The sequence below is a fragment of the Schistocerca nitens genome, chromosome 10 (genome assembly GCF_023898315.1).
Source record: "Schistocerca nitens isolate TAMUIC-IGC-003100 chromosome 10, iqSchNite1.1, whole genome shotgun sequence".
In the NCBI taxonomy this organism is placed as follows: domain Eukaryota; kingdom Metazoa; phylum Arthropoda; class Insecta; order Orthoptera; family Acrididae; genus Schistocerca; species Schistocerca nitens.
The window spans coordinates 187,210,793-187,237,730 of record NC_064623.1 but is presented as its reverse complement, the minus strand read 5'-3'; the positions used below and the strand labels follow the sequence as shown (position 1 = coordinate 187,237,730).

The following is a 26,938-nucleotide window of genomic DNA, read 5'->3' as shown; positions in this document are numbered from 1 at the left end:
ATTTCAAAAACACCCACTGGAACGTCAGACTACCGAAACCTCTTTCTTTATACTTAAACCCACTGGATTTACGTATAACAACACAATACCTCTGCCTGACGTAAACCTATGTGCCCAAATCTTATTCTGTAAAATGGGTTAATGCCGAAATTGCAATCGTAAAATAAAATTCTACCAGCTAATTTATAGGATCTTTGTACCCACATTAGAAGAAAGTAATCGTTACATGAGGTGTGGATGGTTAAGCCATACCTTGTTGGTTCGTGCACAGTCGTGTATTTTGAAACGGAAGGAGGTCTCCTACCATAGAAAACGTGATATCTCCAAATGAGCTAAGTTTCTTTAATGTCTTCAAAATTTTCCGTCTTGAAAATGCAAATTTATGTTAGCTACTGATAGCTTCTATTTCAGAATGTCTTTAACTTGTATCTGTTTTTTTTTTTTCAAATACTCCTTCTTGATTTTATTTTACTTACTAATTGTTGGTCTGTAGTAGAGAAATAATATAACACACAGACTATTAAATACAGTACTGACAAGCATTTCTCTTCTGCAACACTTTTAAGTTTGAATAGAAAGTTTGTTCCTGGGAACATGACCACGAAGCAGTTTTTCTAATTCCAGGGAAAGATTACAGCGCTCATGAAGTTTAAAAAGGGAAATAAGAAAATAGGTTAGACTTCTGTAAAGTGTTCGGGCGTACAACACTTTCCTCTACTAGTTGTTATATCATGCAGAATGAGTACGTACGATAAATAACTTGCGAAAAATGAAGGAAGTTTAAGCTTATGGCACCAGGAAGGAAAAAAGGAAAAACTTAATTCCTAAAAATATTTCATTGTGGGTTAGGAGCCCGTTTCGGAATGCCGCTGCACCATAATTTATTAAAATACGGAACTGACAATGCGACCATCTGCAGTACAAACCTAAAAATATCGGCGGCTATCACTTACTTTTCGGTATAAAAATAAATAAATATTGCGACAACTGAATTATCACAGTTGTCACGTAAACAAGCGAAATGTTCTAGCGTTTCTCCTTAAACAGTTAAACCGAGGTCATTATGGATCTCGAATGAAATTCTTAAGGGGCTCATGAAACGCGTGTATAAAATCTATGGCACTTTAGAACAAGCCCTGACCTTGCTAACTATATAGCAACATAAAATCTTACGGGCATCTCCTACATCGACTTTAGTCACAATAACATTTGAAGGCAATGCATAATAGCGACAAAAATTCTATTATGTGGACTCACTCCCTAGACATTCCTAGTCTATGTCTACACATAAATGGTGTGTAACACATGGAGCCGTATTCTCTGAGCTTTGCATTTTGAAACCACATCCTTTTTTTATCACGCGAAAAATGTTTGTAATCGTTGCAAAAATTGCATTACGAAGAACACAAATAAAATTAAAGTTAAAAATTTCCGATGTGTCAAAAAAGTAACATATTTACCCCACCCTTCGCTCCGACTTTTCAACGCAAGCCATATGGCTGTCACAGTGCTTGATGCGACAGTTTTGAAATTTCACGTCGACTGCGAGTTAAGGTATTTGGTACACTGCTTCCCAACTCAGCTGTCAGTTTTCACTTAATTTCGTTATAATCTGACAGGTAAATGCTTGAAGGGCATAAAATTTATCGCACGAGACAATATATTGAATTATTTTTCTGACAGAGAGAATCGCTTCTTTTTTTTAAGTAGTTGACAATCCCGGAGGTAAAAATAGCTTGAGAGGAGTGCGGTGTTTCCTGTATTTTAGCAGCAGGACTCTGACGATATCGTAGTTAACAGGATAATTAATTTTACGACAGTAATATAATACGTGACTCAAATGAAACGTAATTTCATTGTGAAGGTAATAAATTTTACTTCTGTCACGGTGCAGTTCGAAGGTTTTACTCTTCTCGTCAGGTGAAAATTTAAACTTCCACTATTTTCATTGTTGGTGGTGGGCTGGTGTGTACGCTACGAGCAGAACTCCTGTATTCTGTCACTACAAGAATTGCCATTGGTTAGGAAGAAGTAAATTATAACTTTCAGCAATAAAATGTAAATTTCAGTGGCGTTGGCTCACGATCAAATATTACGGAAAATGCCTTAGTTTAAAATATTTAACGCTCATAACATTTACAGAGAGTGGGTTGGCATATCGGGAATAACCATATTTGTACCGTTAATTGTTGGCACGTACGTGTGCATAGCAGCAACGAATTTAATCGCTGCAATATACTTCATAACTTTTCCCTACACTCAACGATCGAAATATAACATTTCAGTCAGCATTACCGGTTTCGCCGTATATAGCCAACTCATGGTCTGTAGAAAAGGAGAAAAATCGAGTGTAAGCGGTAAGGGAGCACAATGGACTTTTTTCTGAATATACTGAGACGTGGCGACATAATTGTGCTTGTTTTAAGTTATACTAAAATTTATCAAAGAAAAACCGTCTCAATAAAAATCATGAAAGCAGATAATGTGTAGCCCAAAGATAAAAAAATAAACATTTCAGAGACTAAAAAAACTTAAAATATCAATAAAACAAGAACTGTAAAGTAAATTTTAAAATGAGGGTTTTTTTAAAATTTTTTGTTGCCTGTTTTCATGGCCTTTATAATGCAAATTTCTTTATCCTACTTTTATAATTTTAACTATTTTATTACTTTAGTAATATCATGCTGTCAATTCTTCATCTCAAGGACGAACCAACACAGGAGAGTTAATACGTCGTAAATGTTCTCTTTCCCAACAATGCAACTTTGCGCTTTGTCAGGAATCCCGTCATTCCGTCCTTACACTGCAAAAGTAGTTTACTTCATTTTTTTTCATAGACGCATTATGTAGATACAAACGCTCATAGTTACTTTGGAATTCTCAAACTATTAAGAAAAACGTTACGTTGTACTCCATTAGCACCAGAAACTAGATTTCCTTTCACAGATCTGAAAATGGCAATTTACTGGTGAAAGTGGTTAACTATAATACGAATGCTTCTGTAGACTGTAAAATAAAAATGTTGTCGAATAAATTGTTTGTGAACGCTGATTCTTAAACGGATTTCATGTCTAGTGTTTCGAAACTTTGAAATTATATAAGATAAAGTTCGTACCAGATGATAAGCATAGTTATTCTAATGATAACGGGGAGAAATGAATATAAGTTGCAGTAATGTTTAGTCTTGTCTGACTACTCTCAATAGTCGTGGTCTTTTAACACGAGTTCAACAGTCCCTGCATCTCACGAATACAGTCGAAGCAGAATATTCGAAATAGGAGTACTTTGGTATAGTTTTCAAGATTCTGGTGAATCATTTCATACATACAAAATCTTTTCTCCTTCCTGGTTTTAAGCTAATATGAAATAGCTGCTATTAGAAATGAAGTAAGGAAGCTAAGGAATAAGTAGAAAATATCTCTGAGACTGCGAAAAGTATTAGGGGCAATAACACATAAAATAATTTCGAAATGTCCATAAATCTTATCAATGCTATAAAGGTATGAAACGTACTCCTGGATATAGGAGTTAGTCCTACGTGTGTGACCGAAAAAATAAAAAAAATAGTGTGAGATGTGTCAAGGAAACATTAGCGACAGCCCCGGACATTTGCACAAGCCCCGCCCATTTACCCCCCACCACACCTACCCCCCGCCACACCAACCAAGAGCGTATCAATATGATCTTTGGTAGTCCTTGTCGCTGTCGTGTTTTTGTTCGTCGTTTTTTTGTTTTACCGCGGTTGTTCATACTAGCAGTGCTGTGCTGTTAGTACTTCTTAGCAGTTTGTGGAATACTGTCAAAATGAAACATAGAAATGCACTCTCAATAAAGTTATCATACACAAGGTACCTAATCTTGACTGTTGTGGCCAACTGCTGTCAAAACTGATATCTAACAGACATTAAAGTACGATAAGATGTGTTGGAATGACACTGACGAAATTATGTACATATGTTTAACAATAGGCAGCCCTAAAGCTCTCAAACACTGAAGAAGAACTCAAAGTAACCTCGTGTCTGCTATAAGCAAGCAGTCATAAGAGTTCACAAGTTAAAATTCACCCATTACACAGGCAAATATTAATGAAGAATGTCACTGTATAAATATCTGACTGCTTGCATTACGCACTTCTACATTATCCCACTCTTATATTCTTTAGTCTTCATGAGGTAATCAGAAACAAACCAAGACATCGACTGTGCCTTGTTTATGCACAACATTGACTTTAGACAATCGAGATAATGGACAGCATCCTTGGCGATACTACCAATTAATATTTCCCAACAGAATTTCTTACACTACGCGAGGTGACGGAAATTTGCGCTCACTGCAGTTAACAAATATCAGACTTTTTGATGTAGTGCATATGAAAGCTCATGAAATAAAAAAGATAGTGTTGATACCATTTTTATTTTTCATTCTTATTGATGATTTTTCAAGTCACATATTCAATGAACATATTTCTAATTCTTTTCACAATGGTACCGGAAAAACTGTATTTCGTACTAACTACTGATTTTCTCCCTTGTTATGACTGGCATATCTGTGATACGAACAACTTTGATGTTGGAACATGCGCCAGACCATGCGCATGTTCCTTACGATATGGATTGGTGAGGAGGGGGGTGATTGGGCGGGACTTGTGCACCGTCCGGGGCTATCGCTAACGTTACGTGATGTGTCATCTGTTTGAATTTGAATGCAATGGCAGAAGGAAGCGAGGGGTATATCAGCGGACGACTGTGTTACGGTTTGCAAAAATTTTGAAATCGGTAAGACTATTTTCAATAATGTAAAGGCCAAGGGAATGTAACTGTAAACATGAATCCACCTGGTTTTATTGTTAGTTCTACAGAGAGACGCTAAACAGTAAAGGAAGACGAATTTACTCCCTTCAGTGTTCGAGTTACTCTTTGCTCTTCGGTGTATGGCAATACGTTTTGCATAACAGCAAGTTGAACTATCTAGTTGAGCGTAAATCCATTAAAACTGTAATCTCGGAAGATACATAGTGAAACGCTCTAGATTTGTTTCTTTTCAAAATTTGCAGAAGTCTCCTTCACTGCTAAAGGTGTGAGGTATATTTCCTAAACACGAATACATTTCACTGCAGGTTTGTCTGTAACATGCGAGACAGAAAAATAGAAAAGAAGATCAGTTTGACGAAAGAATTGGTTAACGTTTCTGGGAATGTGGGATGCCTAGAAGGGAAATATGGTTGATATAATATTCCGTATGGAAGAAGCTAGCAGAGGAATCTTTACCTGTAATGAAGTTTTAGTGTGGAACACATTAATAGCTTTTGTAATACCCCACTTGCACTGCACTAGTTCTATGGCAATGTCACTATGTGAAAGTAATTGTAGCGGTAAGACGAGGCGGTCACAAAGTTGATTATTATTATTATTCAGGTTCCTCTCTGCTAAAACAGTGTAGGTTCACAGTTTCGCCCACAGTGGTGTGTTCCATATTTCCACGTATCATAACATGAGTAGAGGCTGCCCAGTGTGCCTGCAGAAAGAGGGTGCATTCCAGCACAGTGATGCACAGTCTGAGACCGACCAGTGCCTTTCTTTGAGCTCCATTCACTGCAACATGGAACAGGCTTCTGAAAAGTGGATCTTCGCAGGGTCACTTTGCCGTCAGAGAAAGTCCGGTAGGCAGAGGAGACGTGCGTCGAACCCCAACACCACACACTGGCCGCAGCTGATACTGGACTGGGGAGGTCGCTGACAGTTATCAACTTTTGAGAGGCCGTCGCCGTTGGAGCCCAAACAGGTGAGATCCTCAGCAGGAGAACAGTCGCCCCTGGACTCGTCCAAAGTGCCAGCTGACGCGGTCCCGACACCGGGCCCAAAAGAGCGGACCTCCGCCACCGTCAGTCACTCCTGTGGACCTACCGGGGCGCAGTGGCCGAAGTACCACCTCGAAGCACGAGCTTCTGAAGCGGAGTCCAACCACCAGTGGTGGCCCCTCAGGAGAAGAGCGGTGGCAACGGCATCAGAAGAGACGGCCTCCGCTCCCACTGCCGGCGTACTGGTGCTGGGGTAGGGTGGCGAGGTGCTGGTGGAGCTGCTGGTCGGCGTCGGCGTCGGCGTCGGCGTCGGCTTGGAGGTGGTGGAGGGGCGAGATGGCCTGCCGTCATTACGTCTGGTACTGCAGCATCGGCGCCGCCAGGTTGGGGTGGTGCGTCGAGTTCATGCGCAGTGCGGAGAGGCTCTTGTTGTACCACTCGTCCTCGGCAGTCATGCCTGTGAACAAAACGGCAGCACAGTTCGATCAGCTGCATATGTATACACTAGGGCCGGCGGTGCAAATATTTTCTCCAAAATACCGGGTGATCAAAAAGTCAGTCTAAATTTGAAAACTTAATAAACCATGTAATAATGTACATAGAGAGGTAAAAATTGACAGACATGCTTGGAATGACATGGGGTTTTATTCGAACAAAAAAAAAAAAACAAAGTTCACAAAATGTCCGACAGATGGCGCTGGGCAGCAAAACTGCTACCGTGACGGGTGAGAGGTACGCCGATATGTTACAGAATCGCATCATCCCCAGCCCGGCTGATAAACACCTGCTGGAACGTACGATGTTTATGCAGGATGGTGCTCCACCCCATATTGCTAGACGCGTGAAAGATCTCTTGCGCGCGTCGTTTGGTGATGATCGTATTCTCAGCCACCACTTTCCTCATGCTTGGCCTCCCAGGTCCCCAGACCTCAGTCCGTGCGATGATTGGCTTTGGGGTTACCTGAAATCTCAAGTGTATCGTGATCGACCGACATCTCTAGGGATGATGAAAGACAACATCGGACGCCAATGCTCCACCATAACTCCGGACATGCTTTACAGTGCTGTTCACAACATTATTCCTCGACTACAGCTAGTGTTGAGGAATGATGGTGGACATATCGAGCATTTCCTGTAAAGAACATCATCTTTGCTTTGTCTTACTTTGTTAGGCTAATTATTGCTATTTTGATCAGATGAAGCCCCATCTGTCGGACATTTTTTGAACGTTTATATTTTTTTGGTTGTAATAAAACCATATGTCATTCCAAACATGTGCGTCAATTTGTACCCCTCTATCTACATTATTCCGTGATTTATTCAGTTTTCAAATCTGTACTGACTTTTTGGTCACCCGGTATATCCACGGTGGTGAGTCAAATGAAAACCTTAAATATTTTTCTAAATATTATTTATTGGGCAGAAGTGGTACAAAGCGGTATCACTTTTCAACATAATCTCCCACACGCTCAATACAAGTCGTCCAGCGCTTACAAAGCGCATAAATTCCTTTAGAAAAAAAATTCTTTTGGTAGTCCGCGTGGCGTACCTCTTCATGAGAACGGAACTTCCTTCCTCCCATTGCGTCTTTGAGTGGTTCAAAGATATGGAAATCACTTGGGGCAAGTTGTCAACAAATTGCGTCGAACATATGTGGGACATATCGAGAGATGAGTTCGTGCATAAACTCCTGCACCGGCAACACTTTCGATGGATGGCTGTACATCTACATCTACATTTATACTCCGCAAGCCTCCCAACGGTGTGTGGCGGAGGGCATTTTACGTGCCACTGTCATTACCTCCCTTTTCTGTTCCAGTCGCGTATGGTTCGCGTTAGAACTAGAGCGCGATCCTCCAGCTCTGGCGGCAGCGAGGTGAAGCTCGTTCAAGGTCACCCGCCTTTCGTAGCTGCAGCGGCTAAGTGAAGACAGCCATGCGTGAATACCCACCCACCTCCCCAGGGGTCGTAACCCCTGCAACCCATAGAAGACGCTTCAGTAGCTGAATTAGTGTTTTAAGCTTTTTTTTAAAAAAAAATCTCACGAGATAGAACGAACTGATCTCATCTAAAGACAGTACACAGAACAAAACTAGAGAATGTTAGAGATAAGAAAATAAAGAGAAAAATTTAGAGAATGGACAGATACGAGGTGTGGCTAGAAAAAAAACGGACTAGTACTGGTGAAACAATAAAACGAATGCAATAAGGCTGAAAGTCGCGTGGCCTGTCACGTGACTCTCGCTCCGCCTACTGCTCGAGTTTCATCTGCCTCCTGCACTCAGTCTGCCCGTGGCGTCTGTTTTAAGTAGTTGACGTTTTGTCTGTGCGTCGGAAAATGTTGAGTGTACAGAAAGAACAGCGTGTTAACATCAAATTTTGTTTCAAACTAGGAAAATCTGCAAGTGAAACGTTTGTAATGTTACAACAAGTGTACGGCGATGATTGTTTATCGCGAACACAAGTGTTTGAGTGGTTTAAACGATTTAAAGATGGCCGCGAAGACACCAGTGATGACACTCGCACTGGAAGATCATTGTCAGCAAAAACTGATGCAAACATTGAAAAAATCGGTTAACTTGTTCGACACTTTCCTTGTCAACTCCTGTTAACTCACACTGCTCTGATTGTTAAACGGCGATCTTGTCGAACACGTTTACCGATTTTTTCAATGTTTGCATCAGTTTTTGCTGACAATGGTCTGCCAGTGCGAGTGTCATCACTGGTGTCTTCGCGGCCATCTTTAAATCGTTTAAACCACTCAAACACTTGTGTTCGCGATAAACAATCATCGCCGTACACTTGTTGTAACATTACAAACGTTTCACTTGCAGATTTTCCTAGTTTGAAACAAAATTTGATGTTAACACGCTGTTCTTTCTGTACACTCAACATTTTCCGACGCACAGACAAAACGTCAACTACTTAAAACAGACGCCACGGGCAGATGGAGTGCAGGAGGCAGATGAAACTCGAGCAGTAGGCGGAGCGAGAGTCACGTGACAGGCCACGCGACTTTCAGCCTTATTGCATTCGTTTTATTGTTTCACCAGTACTAGTCCGGTTTTTTTCTAGCCACACCTCGTATAGTACCCAGAGAATCCCAGAGTATCCAGAGAATACCAGAGTACGCAGAGAATCCCAGAGAACCCCAGAGAGCATCCCAGAGTGCCCCAGGGAACTACAACACTAGGAAGAATCGCTTCTCGGCTTTTAGCAAGATCAATGTGTAGTTGTGTTGTAATCTAGATTTATAATCTCAATTTATATTAAACAATGTTGTAATCTAGATTTATAATCTCAATTTATATTAAACAATTCACATATTGTGAAAAGCAATGATCCCATAATACTCCCCTGTGGCACGCCAGAGGTTACTTTAACGTCTGTAGACGTCTCTCCATTGAGAACAACATGCTGTGTTCTGATTGCTAAAAACTCTTAAATTCAGCCACACAGCTGGTCTGATATTCCGTAGGCTCTTACTTTGTTTATCAGGCGACAGTGCGGAACTGTATCGAACGCCTTCCGGAAGTCAAGGAAAATAGCATCTACCTGGGAGCCTGTATCTAATATTTTCTGGGTCTCATGAACAAATAAAGCGACTTGGGTCTCATACGATCGCCGTTTCCGGAATGCATGTTGATTCCTACAGATTGCTCTACATTATTGCTGGTGCAGTTTCTCCGCCGTCAGTGTGTATTAGCCTAGAAATGGTCTGGGCACTGGGCTGTGTGACGCAGGCTGGCGGACTCCAAGTAATCTCTGAGCGACGGCTTGGCCGTACCCGGGGCTATGCGATGTCACGCGATGCGATGCTACGTGATGCGATGTGATGTGATGCGGCGTGATGGCTGGAGACGGGGCGGGGTCATCTCGCCGGACCATTACTTACGGCGAGCAGCTCGCCAAACGAGGTTCCGCCGGCAATTTTCCCCGGGCTCGCTACGAAGCCACTATACCGAAGGCAATCAGGCTAGCCCCGAGGACCATCTCACGATTTCGGGGCGTAATGTTTCCTTAAAATGGCCGCAAGCTCTGCGGAACGCGTCCGCCGCGAGCTGTGTGTATGTGTGTGTGTGTGTTTCTCAGACCAACTGAAGTCTCCAGTGTCCTGCAATGAGTGACCAGACACGCCGTAGGATTACATCGGGAATAGTTACGTTCGATTATCATTAAGGGGCTCCGGAACGCCCTATACTTGCAATGTTAAAATAACGCTTATAAATTACATCTTTCCTCACAAAGTATTTGAGGTAGGAAGTTGAACTTTTTACAGATTATTTATTGGAATATGGGCTACAACTTAACACAGGGATTTTACAAAATTTTAGTTCAGTTATTAAAGATGATTTTTTTTCAATTTTAATGAAAATTCACAACATTTTTTTGCAATTTTTTATTTATATATTCAAAAATATACAGTTTTTTGGAAAAAGGCTGTGTTAAATTATGCAGAAGGTACTGTGTAACATTTACTGAAAGTTTGAAACAAATATGTTTGGAAGATCCTTAGAAAACATGTAATTAGTATGAGAAAATAAAAGTTTTGGGAATCGAGCGACAAAGATTGGATTAACTTTTTAGTGCATTCCAGGTCCATAGGATGGATTATCTTCATCCTCTGCAAACTCCTCCTCCAGTTTCCTCTTGTTCCTCCTCCTGTTTACTCTTGCTTGCATTTCTAGACTCTTTACAGCCCTGTCTGCAGCCCGAAGGCGTTCCTTGTCTAAAGCAAGCATCGCTCGTACCATGTTAGAACCTATCTTCATTCCCATATTTCTAAATACCTTGCACCTTACAATGTTGCCATCATTGAAAGTCGCAACAGCATCATACACACCAAAGTGAAGTGTTTCTATTCCAACAAATACAGTCTTGGGGATTCTCGACCATATAACACTATTTACACTTTCATTGGGGTTTTGAGTTTTTCCGTGAATACACTTTTTCAACAGTTCAGGTGCTGCTAAGTCTCTGAAAATAGGTTTTATACTTTATCTCACATCACTAAAATGTACCTGATGAACACGGACGTTAATAATAACACCATTTGACAGCAGTTTAACAGCGCCACAGTGGGTCACGCCCATGTAGAACACATTTCAAAAAAAATTTAAAAATAGTTGTAGTGTTCGGAATTGAATAAATTATATATCTTTTAAAAGGTAATAGTCTGCAGATTCAGAAAACGCAAAAAAGTAAAAATTGAACTTTTCATGATTTTGAGCCTTTCCGGAGCCCCTTAAGGGGACGCAACATGGTGAGGGTCGATAAAACTCGAATTTTTTTATTACGGAATTAGAATGTACATACATTCAAGCATTTTCTCCAAAATATTACAAGCGAGGACCAAAAAGTAACGATTCTGTGAACATTGGAAGCCGAACGTGCATGGCACTCCTCGGCGTTAGAGAACGGGTTCCGCGCTCTCACTCCCTATTTATACCGATGTGAATAACTCTGAGCCGGCCGATATGGCCGAGCGGTTCTAGGTGCTTCAGTCTGGAACCGCGCGACCGCTACGGTCGCAGGTTCGAATCCCGCCTCGGGCATGGATGTGTGTGATGTCCTTAAGTTAGTTAGGTTTAAGTAGTTCTAAGTTCTAGGGGACTGATGACCTCAGATGTTAAGTGCCATAGTGCTCAGAGCCATTGGAACCATTTGAATAAATCTGATTTGCTGGAGCGTTGTTTGGGTGGTTTTAATCGAAACGTGAACGAAAGTTTCAATAGTCTCATTTGGAGATACGCTCCAAAAACGGCATTCAGCCGAAGCGAAATTGTGAACATTGCTTCAAATTTGGCCTTATGACTATTCAATGTAGGCGTCACCGCATTAATGCGCGTGGAAAATACGGTTCAAATCAAAATCGACGATGAAATGCACCGATTCTGTGAAGATACGCACTCAGTGACGGAAAGGGCTTTGAAGACGCAAATGAGGGCTTATCGGGTGAAAGTAGGAGAAAGCGGCCATCCACTAGCCGGGGCGATACTTATTATGGACCAGGCATCGATGATATCCCGTAAGTTTCAAGCTTTATCTTTTTTTTATATTATAAATACTTGTCAAACTTTAAACGAATTTTTCCCAAAACCATGATTTTCGGCATAGTTGTCGTCATCCAAGCTAAAATTTTCATCCGATTTTAATGATTTTTGGTCTCCCTGAAGCAAACTGAATTCTCTTGAGTTCATCGTAGCCTATTTTTTCATGTCGATATCTAATATTTTTTTCAACCAAAAAAGAGGGATCCAAAAAATGGTCATTTTTTCCAAATATCTATAATTTCGCCAAAACATTGTTTTTACAAATCCCTACGATGAACTCAAATTACATCTGTAAGGATCAGACTGATACGTTAATTTCATGTTTAGATAACCACAACAGGAGCTACGGCGACAACCTTTGCTCCACCTCCTTGTGGAGCTGCCTCGCAAAAATCTCAGTTACACTATGAAGATATTAATATGTTTCAATAACAAACGCCAATAAAATCTTCAATGTATGCTTTATTCGTTGCAGCAAACCCTATTTGTCTATTACATTCCAGTACGGAGGAAAATAATCCTGAATGTGAGCAATTTTTTGACCCCTCATCCTGTCCTTAATGCAAGGTTGTTCGTAGGTACTTCCGGGATTTCAATAGACGACGGTGCGAAAACTACAAGGCATACAGAAATATTTAGAGGAATGCTGGTCAGCAGGGGTCGGCGGGGCGTAAAGGCCACTTGGTGTTTCTCGGGTGTGAAGTTGGAAAGCAAACGCGGTACGGGCTGGACATTGTGGTAACAGTAAAGCTGGGAATGGCACTGGTACACAGTGTACGGTAGTCTCTCGCACGCATCTGACGGGAAAGCGAATCAGCACTGTGGTGTCATCCAGTTCTGAGTTATGTTGAAAGTTTTTCAGTGGGAAACGACAGTGTGGAACAAAGTACACTCCGCCACACACCAGACTGGATACCAGCTTGATATTGCAGTCACTTCCAGTCATCCGCTATGTTTAGAGTTTCAGGTCTGTAGGTCATCCAGAAGTTAGTTTAAAGTCAACTGCAAAAATACTTAAAGAACAGACTAACCGACTGACAACAAAGTACACTCCGGCACACACCAGACGAAAAAGCGAATTAATATCCAATTTTCATCAGTTCGGAGCTATGATTAAAACCTCACGTCTCTAACTCATCAGGAGGTTGGCTTAAAATCAACTGCCAAATCTGCAGCGAACAGACATAGAGACAAAAAGCCACCTAATAAAAAAATGTGGTAATAGCACTAGCTGAAGAACTGAAAGCTACAAAACTCCTTCGGGATGCTCAGTTTTTATCATTGAACATCACCAGCTTTTACTCAAATAAACCTACACAAGAAGCTGTAGCAGTAATACAAAAGAACGATTTGAAACATAGGAAGCTTGCATACAAAAAGTCTGTTGAATTCAAGAAACTCTTTTAGCTAACACTGAGTTACAACTATTTTACATTTAATGAAAAAACTTAGAAGCAGCGAGTTGGCCTAACAATAGGATCATATACATTGCACCATGTTTAGGGAGTAAAATAACCGATGATGGTCGAAGTAGAGAGGATATAAAATGTAGACTGGCAATGGCAAGGAAAGCGTTTCTCAAGAAGAGAAATTTGTTAACATCGAGTATAGATTTAGGTGTCAGGAAGTCGTTTCTGAAAGTATTTGTATGGAGTGTAGCCATGTATGGAAGTGAGACATGGACGATAACTAGTTTGGACAAGAAGAGAATAGAAGCTTTCGAAATGTGGTGCTACAGAAGAATGCTGAAGATAAGGTGGGTAGATCACGTAACTAATGAGGAGGTATTGAATAGGATTGGAGAGAAGAGAAGTTTGTGGCACAACTTGACTAGAAGAAGGGATCGGTTGGTAGGACATGTTTTGAGGCATCAAGGGATCACAAATTTAGCATTGGAGGGCAGCGTGGAGGGTAAAAATCGTAGAGGGAGACCAAGAGATCAATACACTAAGCAGATTCAGAAGGATGTAGGTTGCAGTAGGTACTGGGAGATGAAGAAGCTTGCACAGGATAGAGTAGCATGGAGAGCTGCATCAAACCAGTCTCAGGACTGAAGACCACAACAACAACAACAACATTGCACCATAAAGGAAAAATACAGACACCACAATCTTTCCAACTTCATGTCACCAGAACATTCGTAAACAAATGGGATTTATGTCAGCGCTGCACAAGGCAAGGAAAATACCTTTGAAACAACCATGCAACAGGAAATAGCCATACTGAAACATAGAGCACTTGTGAATGATTACACTGATCCCATGGTTGACTTAGAACTAGTTAAAGCAAAGGAGGGCTCATATACAAACTGTACCAAGCAAGAAAAAGATAAAAACAAATGTGTATAAAGCCCGTACCTACACAACAGACACAGAACATCAGCACCAGCGACGCACATACACAATGCTGGACACCCATTTGCAAACGTAGAGCAAAATGTCAAAGTATTCCAACAACTACGTTAAGGTCATAAAATATGCCTGCTAGAGATATATTCACATCACAAAAAATATAAAGACTAAATATGAAATGAAAAACAGGAAAGTTAACCTGTGGTGTCTTTAGATGCTCGAGAAGTGGGCCTATTTCTGGGTAGGAAAAAGTTGTTACGCAGGAAGAACTACCTTTGTAAATATACATCGCCAAATAATGATCCAGATAATTACGAAACATGGCCCCTGTACGAAAGTCTATAATAACATACTCTATGGAGGGCTGATATTGTTACCATACGAGGGCTATTTGGAAGGTAAGGAACGATAGGTCGCGAAATGTGAACCACAGTGAAAAACAAAACTGTTTTATTTGCAACTTTTAGCTACACCTTCCAGCTATTTCTCTACACAGTCGCCGCTCAGACTTAGACATCTGTCGTAGCGTTGTACCAACTTTTCAATTCCCTCGTTATAGAAGACGGCCGCAAGTGCTTTTCACAATTTTCTACTCTGGATTGCAGCTCGTTGTCTGTGCCAGCGGTTCATTTGAGCAGAGATGAACCTCAGGGGTAGCCAATTACGGGCCGTACCGCGGGTGATCAAACGCTTCCTATCGAAAACGCTGCAGGATCATCTTCATTGGCCCTGCAGAGTGCGGCCGAGAATTGTCGTGTAGAACGAACAGTATGACAGTTCTGTTATGTGGATTGCATAGCTTCAGGCGAAATCTTTCACCAGGCCCTCATACTTGGCGGGAGACGCTAATTTCGTGCCATCATTACGTTCTCACTGTGAGCTCAGAACTGAAAAGAGCGACATGATACACTCGACGAGCGTACTAGACACGGTGCCTAACCCCGCATCTGCGCAAAGCTTCGTCAGATTTTCACTGTATTTTCCATTTCGCGACCGATCGTTCCTTACTTTCCGAATAGCCCTCGTATAAAAGTATTTTTGTTTCGTTTTTGTAGGTTTGCTGTTTTCCATGTGCACTGTGCACAGTAAATTGAGTATGCTGTTTAATATGTGAGAGTTTCTGAATAAGTGGACTACAAGAATAAGGTAAGAAGTACTTTTTTCCCCTATTCCTCATTAACTCTCTATAAAGATCGATCGTTAATTACGGAATTGCACGATTTTATATATTACAGTAAACGCAACATAATTATGCAGCACATCACATGTGGAAAACATCGCGAGTAAATGCCACAATACATGAAAAACGTACCTGGAAATGAGAATCGTTTGCAGAAGTGCACACTGTAAAAAATGAGCAAAAAGAAAATCGTGGCTTGTAGTAGAAAAATTTATTTTATAAACAAACCCGTTTTCTTTTTATAATCGCAGACCGTAACTGATCATGTGATGCACAAATCAAAAGATGCATACTAGTGGAATGAGTTTCTCTCCTAGTTTACTTAAGGGGCTCCGGAAAGGCTCAAAATCATGAAAAGTTCAATTTTTACTTTTTTGCGTTTTCTGAATCTGCAGACTATTACCTTTTAATATATATATATATATATATATAATTTATTCAATTCCGAAGACTACAACTATTTTTAAATTTTTTTTGAAATGTGTTCTACATGGGCGTGACCCACTGTGGCGCTGTTAAACTGCTGTCAAATGGTGTTATTATTAACGTCCGTGTTCATCAGGTACATTTTAGTGATGTGAGATAAAGTATGTGTTGTGGCTAACCTGTGATGGTTCAATATATATCGCTGGTGTGATTGTCGATTGTTTCATGTTTATTTACTCTGTCGTTATCTCGAAAATATTCGTAATTAATTCTGTTTCTTGAGTCTCTGTTTTGTTGAAGTATAATAATGAGTAAAAGTAAAGTTATTAGAAATCCTCTGAAGGCTTTTAAGAAAAGGAGAAATGTTGGAAAGCCAAAGGTATGTGATATTACTGTAAACAATAAAGACGATAACCAAGTGAGGGAACCTAACCTCTGAAGTACACCTGCCCATAGCAGTCAAAGTGGGAAAGAAAGTACTTCACAGAAGAAGCTTGGTTCAATGAGTGAAAACTATGAATGTTTTATGGGCGAATAGGATGTGAATGAAATATTTGATATGTCGGTTCTCAAAGGAATTTTTTCAAACTGTGTAAGATGTATTCATTGTAGTGAAGTTGGTCTGGAACTCTCCATAATAAAGCACGTAGGACTTGCTAGTGAAATACAACTGAAATGTGATAAGTGTTCATATATGACCACCTTTTGGAACAGTATTGCAGTAACTGCAACTGAAGAAAATGGTAGCAAAATCTACGAACACAACATTAGATTTGTTTATTCCTTGCGTTCAGTTGGTAAGGGTGCTACTGCAGGTGCAATTTTCTGTGGCATCATGAATCTTCCAAATCCCCCAACCAAGTTTACGACCTATAATAAATTAATAGGATCTAAAGTAGAAGATGTCTGTATAGAATCTATGAAGAACGCTGTGGAAGAGGCAGTAATGGAAAATAATGGTAACAGAGATTTGACTGCAGCGTTCGATGGTACCTGGCATAAACGGGGACACACATCTCTTCATGGTGTAGTATCTGCCACCAGTATGTATACAGGGAAAGTTTTAGATGTAGCAGTAATATCAAAGTATTGTAGATGTCCACAAAAATATAAAGGTACACATGAAAATAATTGCAAAGCTAACTATAGTGGCAGTAGTGGAGGAATGGAAGTGGCTGGTGTTGCCAGTATATTCCAGCGTTCTGAGGCGTGTGATAAAGTGCGATATGTTAATTACCTTGGTGACGGTGATTCTAAAAGTTTCAAACATGTTCAAGGACTGAAGCCCTACGGTGATGATGTTGTAGTGCAGAAATTTGAGTGTATTGGACACGTACAGAAGCGAATGGGAACAAGACTTCGGCGACTGAAAGCTTCGTACAAAAAACAAAAACTCAGTGATGGTAAAGGGTTGGATGGGAAGGGAAGGTTAACTGACAGTGTAATTGACAAAATACAGAACTATTATGGAATGGCTATTAGGCAAAATACACAAAGTGTCGACGAAATGAAGAAGGCTGTTTGGGCTCTTTTTTTTTCATACTTCTTCAACCGATGAAAATTCCCAACATAGCTTGTGTCCCAAAGAAGAAGACAGTTGGTGTAAATATAACAAAGGATTGCTAACTGGTGAAGTGTACTCTCATAAGCATAGTCTGCCTCATGCAATAATGGAGGTGATAAAACCTATTTTCAGAGACTTAGCAGCACCTGAACTGTTGAAAAAGTGTATTCACGGAAAAACTCAAAACCCCAATGAAAGTGTAAATAGTGTTATATGGTCGAGAATCCCCAAGACTGTATTTGTTGGAATAGAAACACTTCACTTTGGTGTGTATGATGCTGTTGCGACTTTCAATGATGGCAACATTGTAAGGTGCAAGGTATTTAGAAATATGGGAATGAAGATAGGTTCTAACATGGTACGAGCGATGCTTGCTTTAGACAAGGAACGCCTTCGGGCTGCAGAGAGGGCTGTAAAGAGTCTAGAAATACAAGCAAGAGTAAACAGGAGGAGGAACAAGAGGAAGCTGGAGGAGGAGTTTGCAGAGGATGAAGATAATCCATCCTATGGACCTGGAATGCACTAAAAAGTTAATCCAATCTTTGTCGCTCGATTCCCAAAACTTTTATTTTCTCATACTAATTACATGTTTTCTAAGGATCTTCCAAACATATTTGTTTCAAACTTTCAGTAAATGTTACACAGTACCTTCTGCATAATTTAACACAGCCTTTTTTCAAAAAACTGTATATTTTTGAATATATAAATAAAAAATTGCAAAAAAATGTTGTGAATTTTCATTACAATTGAAAAAAAATCATCTTTAATAACTGAACTAAAATTTTGTAAAATCCCTGTGTTAAGTTGTAGCCCATATTCCAATAAATAATCTGTAAAAACTTCAACTTCCTACCTCAAATACTTTGTGAGGAAAGATGTAATTTATAAGCGTTATTTTAACATTGCAAGTATAGGGCGTTCCGGAGCCCCTTAAGCCACACTACAGGTGCCGAGTATAGGCGCCATTTGTGGCACGGCAAACGCCAAAACGGTTGTGCTGTTAAGTGAAGTCGCCGACACGTGATGGGACGACGGCAGCCCGCTTTGGAAATTTGTTCACTGGATTGCCTGTCTGCAGGCGCGAACTAATTCTATGCGACAGTACGGATCGCATGATTTGTCTACACGTTCTGAGACGCTCGTGATTTTCGAACAGAGACTTGGAGAGACGCTCTCTTCTCTGATAAGCGTCACTTTACCGTATTACGCCTATGTCTACATGGCTACTCTGCAAATCACACTTAAGTGCCTGGTAGAGGATTCATCGAATCACCTTCACATCAATTCTCCATTATTGCAAACTCGAACGGCCCGCGGAAGAAACACCTATTTCTTTCAGAGTGAGGCTTGATTTACCTTAGTCTATTATGAGGACAGTTTCTCCCTGTGTAGCTCAGCGTCAACAAAATATTTTCGCACCTGGAGGAGAAACCTTGTGTCAAGATACCGCCGCAACGAGAAACGCCTTCGTTTTAATGATCCCCACCCCAAATCACGTATCATGTCAGTGACGCTCTCTCCCCTATTTCTCGATGTACTCCGTTATTCCTGTCTGCTAAGATACCACACCTAGCAGCAGTACTCCAAAAGAGGACGAACAAGCGTAGTGTAGGCAGTCTCTTTACAGGATCTGTTGCGTCTTCTAAGTGTACTGGTTATAAAACACAGTCTTTGGTTTGCCTTCCCCCACATAATTTTCTATATATTCTTCGCAATTTGAGCTGTTCGTAACTGTAATTTTCGTAATAATAATTTTATATATATGAAAGTTACATATGTTAAAAGTATATAGTCTATGTCTGTTCGAATGTTCATCAGAGAAGAAATCGGTGAAGAACCTTGGAGATTTAAGATTTTGAACTAACGAACATAAGATTTTGGCTAGCAGAATATGGCCTTTATCACCATGTGACGGTCCAGTAAGGGGGTAGAAAAGGGCGCTTATTTGTATGCAACGTCGTGTCAAAATTTTAAAGCAATCAGTGAAGAAGTTTCGGAGATTTACGATTTTGTGCAAGAGAACATTTACATTTTTAATTATGTAGATATAAATGTTCATTTGCTCAAAATCTTAAATTCCCGAAAGTTCTTCACCAATTCGTTTGAAATTTTAAGACAACATTGCATTTGAATATGTGCATGCTTTACATATCTACATGGCGCTCCAGTAGATATGGAAAAATACGTCCGCATTCAAATGCAACCTCGTATTTAACCTGCGAAGACTTCCGGAAACACACTAGTTTGAACAAACGAATATTTACATTTTTATTTGTGTATATTATTGCGTCATTTAAATGAATATTTTTCCAACCATATCTCATAACGACGTCGCTGCAATGGCTAAAGGAATACAGACAGTGATTAAAGGAATACAAACAGCATTCGGAAGAAAAAGTCATGTATCGCGTTTTGCCCACATGCTCAATTTGGCAATAAAAATCTATTGAACAGGGTGATGAACTCCTTGAGTCGGTTACCGCCATGAAAAGGATTGCAACAAAGTCTAGCAGCAAGTGATGAGTTAAGAAAAGACCCTTACTTCAAGCTAATTCAACAAGTACCCACTAGATTGAATTCACTGTTCTGTATGATTCAAGGATTTTTGCGACTACTTCCACGTATTAATAATACCATTAACTGCCACGCTAAAGCACCATGCATGCTAATAGCAGCATATATTGTGCATCTGGCAGATCCAGAGAGAAGTGCCTGCTGATGAAATTTGCAAGCAGAAAAGTAGGCCGCAAGCAGCAAAGAAATTCCCCATAACTAGTATGCTGAGCATAAAAATAATTCGCATGCAAACAATGCAGGCTATTTAAGAGAATCTGAAAAGTAAAATCATAACTGAAATAACAATGCATTTGCTAGTAACTTAAAATGTAAGTATACACTGAATGGAAAAAATCGCAACACTAAAAAGTAATTATTGTAGAGTAATGAAATTTTGGGAACTTTTTCTAGATAACATATTAAAGTAATTAACATTGCAAGATCAGAGGTTAATTAGGCGCGAAGCCATTGCAAATGTGAAATGTTGGTACATTAATAACCGGTGTAACGGCTACAAGTTTGAATGCAAGCGTGCAAATGTGCATGTGTTGTGTTGTACAGGTGATGGAGTTCGTGCGGTGGAGTTGCACGCCTGCTGCACTTGGCCGGTCAATAGAGGGACGATTAATGCTGGTTGTGGATGGCGCTGGAGACGTCGTCCGATTATGTGCCGTATGTGGTCGATTGGAGACAGATGTTGGATTACACCAGCGGTATGTGGGCGAGCGTTATCCTCTTAGAAAACATCATCTGGAGTACGCATAATTAACGACAGTACGAAAGGTTGAACAACCAGATTGAAGTACGAATTTGAATTGAGAGTGCGTGAGAAAACCACAAGAGAGCTTCCGCTGTCACATTACATCGCACCCCAATCCGTAACTCCAGGTGTAAGTGCAGTGTGTCTGGCACCTAGGCAGGTTGGCTGCAGGCTCTCAACTAGCCCCCTTCTAACCAACACACGGCCACCACTGGCACCGAGGCAGAGCCAGATTTCATCGGAGAACACAACAGGCATCTAGCCTGCGATGAGCTCTCGCTTGACACCACTGAAGTCGCAAATGGCGGTGGTTTGGGGTTCAGTCGATTTGTAACAGTTGGTCGTGTCATGGTGGTGCCACCTGCTGCTCAGCTTCCATACACCAAACACGATGGTCACCCCTCTCCATAGTGCCACAAGGCCGGCCGGAGCCCGGATTTCTTGCGACCATAAATTTCCGTGACTACCGCTTCCAGCAATCATGTACAGTGGCTACGTTCCTGTCACTTCTTTCTGTGGTGTCGTGGAAGAAACTTCCAGTTTCTCGTAGAGCTGCTGCACGTTCTCGTTCAGATATTGATAATGGCGCCTTTGTCCCCTTAAGGGGCTCCGGAAAGGCTCAAAATCATGAAAAGTTCAATTTTTACTTTTTTGCGTTTTCTGAATCTGCAGACTATTACCTTTTAATAGATATATAATTTATTCAATTCCGAAGACTACAACTATTTTTAAATTTTTTTTGAAATGTGTTCTACATGGGCGTGACCCACTGTGGCGCTGTTAAACTGCTGTCAAATGGTATTATTAACGTCCGTGTTCATCAGGTACATTTTAGTGATGTGAGATAAAGTATGTGTTGTGGCTAACCTGTGGTGGTTCAATATATATCGCTGGTGTGATTGTTTCATGTTTATTTACTCTGTCGTTATCTCGAAAATATTCGTAATTAATTCTGTTTCTTGAGTCTCTGTTTTGTTGAAGTATAATAATGAGTAAAAGTAAAGTTATTAGAAATCCTCTGAAGGCTTTTAAGAAAAGGAGAAATGTTGGAAAGCCAAAGGTATGTGTTATTACTGTAAACAATAAAGACGATGAAAATCCCCAACATAGCTTGTGTCCCAAAGAAGAAGACAGTTGGTGTAAATATAACAAAGGATTGATAACTGGTGAAGTGTACACTCATAAGCATAGTCTGCCTCATGCAATAATGGAGGTGATAAAACCTATTTTCAGAGACTTAGCAGCACCTGAACTGTTGAAAAAGTGTATTCACGGAAAAACTCAAAACCCCAATGAAAGTGTAAATTGTGTTATATGGTCGAGAATACCCAAGACTGTATTTGTTGGAATAGAAACACTTCACTTTGGTGTGTATGATGCTGTTGCGACTTTCAATGATGGCAACATTGTAAGGTGCAAGGTATTTAGAAATATGGGAATGATGATAGGTTCTAACATGGTACGAGCGGTGCTTGCTTTAGACAAGGAACGCCTTCGGGCTGCAGACATGGCTGTAAAGAGTCTAGAAATACAAGCAAGAGTAAACAGGAGGAGGAACAAGAGGAAGCTGGAGGAGGAGTTTGCAGAGGATGAAGATAATCCATCCTATGGACCTGGAATGCACTAAAAAGTTAATCCAATCTTTGTCGCTCGATTCCCAAAACTTTTATTTTCTCATACTAATTACATGTTTTCTAAGGATCTTCCAAACATATTTGTTTCAAACTTTCAGTAAATGTTACACAGTACCTTCTGCATAATTTAACACAGCCTTTTTCCAAAAAACTGTATATTTTTGAATATATAAATAAAAAATTGCAAAAAAATGTTGTGAATTTTCATTACAATTGAAAAAAAATCATCTTTAATAACTGATCTAAAATTTTGTAAAATCCCTGTGTTAAGTTGTAGCCCATATTCCAATAAATAATCTGTAAAAAGTTCAACTTCCTACCTCAAATACTTTGTGAGGAAAAATGTAATTTATAAGCGTTATTTTAACATTGCAAGTATTGGGCGTTCCGGAGCCCCTTAAAGGCAGACTACCTTTACCTCACCACGTACACCTCAAAGGAAACAAACGCTGATGACCATTACAGCGTGTATTTACGGCAAACCTGTTTCCATCCTCATTATGGTGCTACTAGTGCCGCTCTTACGCCGCTGGCTTGGAATTAGGACATCATCTTTCAGATCTAGAAACACGATTACCGACTTTCGCTAACGTCACACGACTCCTGAGTGTTTCAATTCTCTTCCATCAGTGTGTTAGCCACATGAACGTTGTACACACTTTCAAGATGCTTTATGATGTCTGAAGGCTATCAAAACCGTCAACGATTTCCTTGCAACTGTTGAACGGCTGTGAGTGTGGATAGGCAACACATTATAAGAAGACAAGATACAAATTCGATCCGCGGAGCGAGCATTATAAAATAGCGCGCGATAACAGAATAATTAACAAACTGCAACAGAAGCGGACCTAGCACCGCAGTTCAGTTATTATCTGATAGATCGCCTTCCAGATCTTACACAAGATCCAATAGAAGTATGCATCCCTATCATCAAATCCTACCTTTCCGAAGCTATAAAATGCCTGGCTGTGGCCGAGCGGTTCTGGGCGCTACAGTGTGGAACCACGCGGTTGCTACGGTCGCAGGTTCGAATCCTGCCACGGGCAAGGATGTATGTGATGTCCTTAGGTTAGTTAGGTTTAAGTTGCTCTAAGTTCTAGGGGACGGATGACCTCAGGTGTTAAGTCCCATAGTGCTCAGAGCCATTTGAATCATTTTCTGAAGCTACAAAAATTGCACTGAATTATTTGAGCTGTGGGGTCTACGTCAGCTTCTGAAACACTGTTTTTAAACTCAAGACATGTTCTCTGTCAACAACACAACCGACTGAAGGGCTAACTTGTTATTCATACAGTCGCAATCAAAAATTTGTGGGATCTGTAATTTTAGGTATTACTGTATTTGCTAATTAATAAAAATATACAATAATATTAGAAAGTTGCTTCTTACACCATTATGTATACAATGCTCATCTATTTTTTTGTGAGAAGGTAGTTAGTATAATTACTACTATAACTGCTATCATCAGTGGCAAATTTCTCTCTTCATAACAGGCTATTGGCGTGCACCAAGGCAATACCAATTAACTAACGCTGGACACCTGACGAAGAAGAAGTCTAGTTTCTAGAGAAGATGAATATTTCTTCAGAAAAAAACTTCCTAACTCTTGAATTCATATTGGATGCTAACAAATTTGTCTTTTTTCAAAAATGTTTTTCTTTCTATTCCCAGTCTGCATCTTGTACCTTCTTTTTTTCGCCCATCGTCGACTCATTTTTGTGGCGAAATAGCAAAATTCATCTGCTGCCTACAGCGTCTCATTTTCTAATCTAACTCCCCCACGTTCGCCCAATTTAATTCGACATCACTCTTTAGTCTTGTTTTACTATGTTGATCTTCTACTCACAACTTCTGTTCTTTATACTATATATACCTTGCGTTCATGTCATCTTCAAGCTTTTTGCCCTCCGTGAGAGAGTTGCAAATTCAAAGTTTTTATTTCTTCTTTCTGAACTGTAATCCCCAGTTCCTAAATATTTCTTGGTTCCTTTACTGCTTGCTCAATCTACTGGCTGAAAAACGTGGGGAGTAGGTTATAACCCCGTGTCACTCGTTTCTCAAACTATCAGTTGTAAAGAAACCATTTTCCAGTTCCTTGAGTCGAAGAGTGTCTACTTATTACTTAGCCGATCATTGTTTTAGCGATATCAAAATTAATAACGATGCACGTGCAAAACAAAATAAATCAATAAATAAATAAAAAAATAAAAAAAGAGGCAAGGGCGAGCATCCTTCTTATCCACATTATGAAAGGAAACCTAAAAAGCTACGAGACTTTTATTCCTGGCGTATAAGCGATGTCAGCGCATTAATTGCAGTATCAGCTTCAACCAGCAGCTGTAAACAACAGATGTGCGTTCGACCCGTCAGTTTTGAGTAGGCAGTGTTAGCCAGTGGACGTGTATATCAACATTCTTCTGTCACAATTCGCAATGGAATAACATGTCTAAATCGAGTGTTCAAGAAATTCTGCAGAATGTTTTAAAGAACAGAAGAATGTGTGTAAAGTTTGTCCTGCACACCTGGATTCCCGAACAAAACCAACGGCGCTTGGACGCCTGCCATGACTTGATAGAAATGCAAAACGTAGACAATTCTTTTACGGGAGAAGTCATCGTTGGTGACGAGAGTTGGTGTTAGCAATGTGGATCTACCACAAAACAAGAAAGTGTAGAACGACACGTGGTGGGCCAATGCTTTGACGACATAACCAACATTCAAGACAGTCTGACACATCAGTTGAAGAACAAACCAGAAAAGGACTTTTCTGTCAGTTTCACATTGTTGTATGAAGTCTCTGTGCGTCGTACTCATGTGGAGGGAGAAGTACTGAAACCACCATCTTAAAGTTTCCCTATTTTTTTGATGAATTTGTAGAAAGGTTTTGGACTGAGAGGGTACATTACGTAGACGTTACAAAAGTCATGGAGTACCTTCTAACATCGTGTCGCATTTCTTTTTATCCGGCGTAGTGCAGCGACTCGACATGGTATCGACTGAATAAGTTGGTGGAAGGCCCCTGCAGAAACTCTGAGCTATGCTGCCTCTATGACCGTCCATAACTTGGAAAGTGCTGCCGGTGCTGAATTTGGTGCACGAACTGACATATCTACGAGGGGCGTTCAGAAAGTAAGCTCCGATCGGTCGCGAAATGGAAACGACTATGAAAATCCGATAAAGCTTTGCACAGATGTGTTGGGTAGTGTCTCTAGTATAACCCCAGTTAGCATCACGTCGCTCTTCTCATTTCTGAGCTCGCAGTGAGTGCGTAAAGATGTCTAGAAAATAGTGTCTGCCGCCAAGTACGGGGGCCTGGTGAGAAATTTCCCCTGAAGCTATGCAGCTAACATTACATAACTGTCGTGCTGTTTCGTCTTCAAGACAATTCTCAGCCGCATTCTGCAGGGGCAATGAAGATGCTCCTGCATCGTTTTCAAATGGAAATGTGAGATTACCCACAATACAGTCCGCAATTGTCTCCCCCTGAGTTTCAGCTCAGGTCACATGAACCGCTGGTTATGAAGACAACATTTCGGCACAAGACAACGAGCCGTAGGCCAGCGTAGAGAATTGGCGGAGAGCACTGGCGGCTGCCTTCTGTGATGAGGCTATTGAAAAGTTGGTACAACGCTATGACAAAAGTCTAAGTCAGAACGGCGACTACGTAGAGAAGTAGCTGAAAGGTGTAGCTAATTGTTACAAGTAAAACATTTCTGATGTTCACTGTGGTTTCAATTTGGCAATCAATCGGAGCTTACTTTCTGAACAGGCCTCGTATTATGGTGCATAAATGATCGATGGGATTACAGAGGAATAAATTTACTGGACTCAGCATACAAGGTATACGCTAAGATTATAAATACAAGACTTAAAAACATAGCAGAAGCAGTACTGCATGAGGAACAAATGGGTTTTAAGAAAGGACGCTCCACAATAGAAGGAGTTTTTATTCTGCAGCAAATAATAGAAAAACGGATAGAGTATAATAAAGAAACACACATTGCTTTTACTGACTTTAAAAAAAGCTTTTGACAATGTAGACAGAAACTTTGGGAAATAATGACGAACTGTGGATATCCAAAGCATTTAGTAAATGCGATAAGAAGTTTATGTCGAGACACAAATATCACTCTAGATCTCAATGGCAAAACAACTAATGAGGTACCAACTAAGAAAGCGGTACGACAGGGCTGCTGCATCTCAACATGTACATTAATGAAATAATACATATATGGAAATAAGAATTCCAGAAAGGCAACTTTCTACACAGGAACATTCTTTTAAATAATTTACTATATGCCGATGATACAGCGATCCTAACAGACAAGGAAGACGACCTTCAGAAAGGAATCAACTTGCTAAAACAAATAAGTGCAAAATTTAACTTGGAAATTTCAAAAGAAAAAAACCAAGACAATGGCCTTCATGAAGAAAGAACGAATCAGAAACAAAATAGTGATAGATCAGAAGATTTCAGAGCAAGTAAACCATTTCAATTACCTCGGATCTGAAATGACATACGGCTACAGCAGAGATATTGAAATTAAGCTTAGTAAATTCAGCCAGGTATGCGGAAGAATTAACAGAAACCTAAAAAACAAAAGACACTCAAATTAA

At 40.3% G+C, this 26,938-nt stretch overlaps 1 protein-coding gene across 1 annotated transcript in view; it reads right to left on the bottom strand.

The window, feature by feature from the left end:
• Positions 1-6,147: 6,147 nt before the first annotated feature.
• LOC126209981 (homeobox protein unc-42-like) overlaps positions 6,148-26,938 on the bottom strand; it is a 100,909-nt gene continuing 80,118 nt past the window's right edge. The window contains exon 4 of the mRNA XM_049939091.1: positions 6,148-6,254. Coding sequence (XP_049795048.1) covers positions 6,148-6,254 — 107 coding nt within the window. The remainder of the gene's footprint in view (positions 6,255-26,938) is intronic.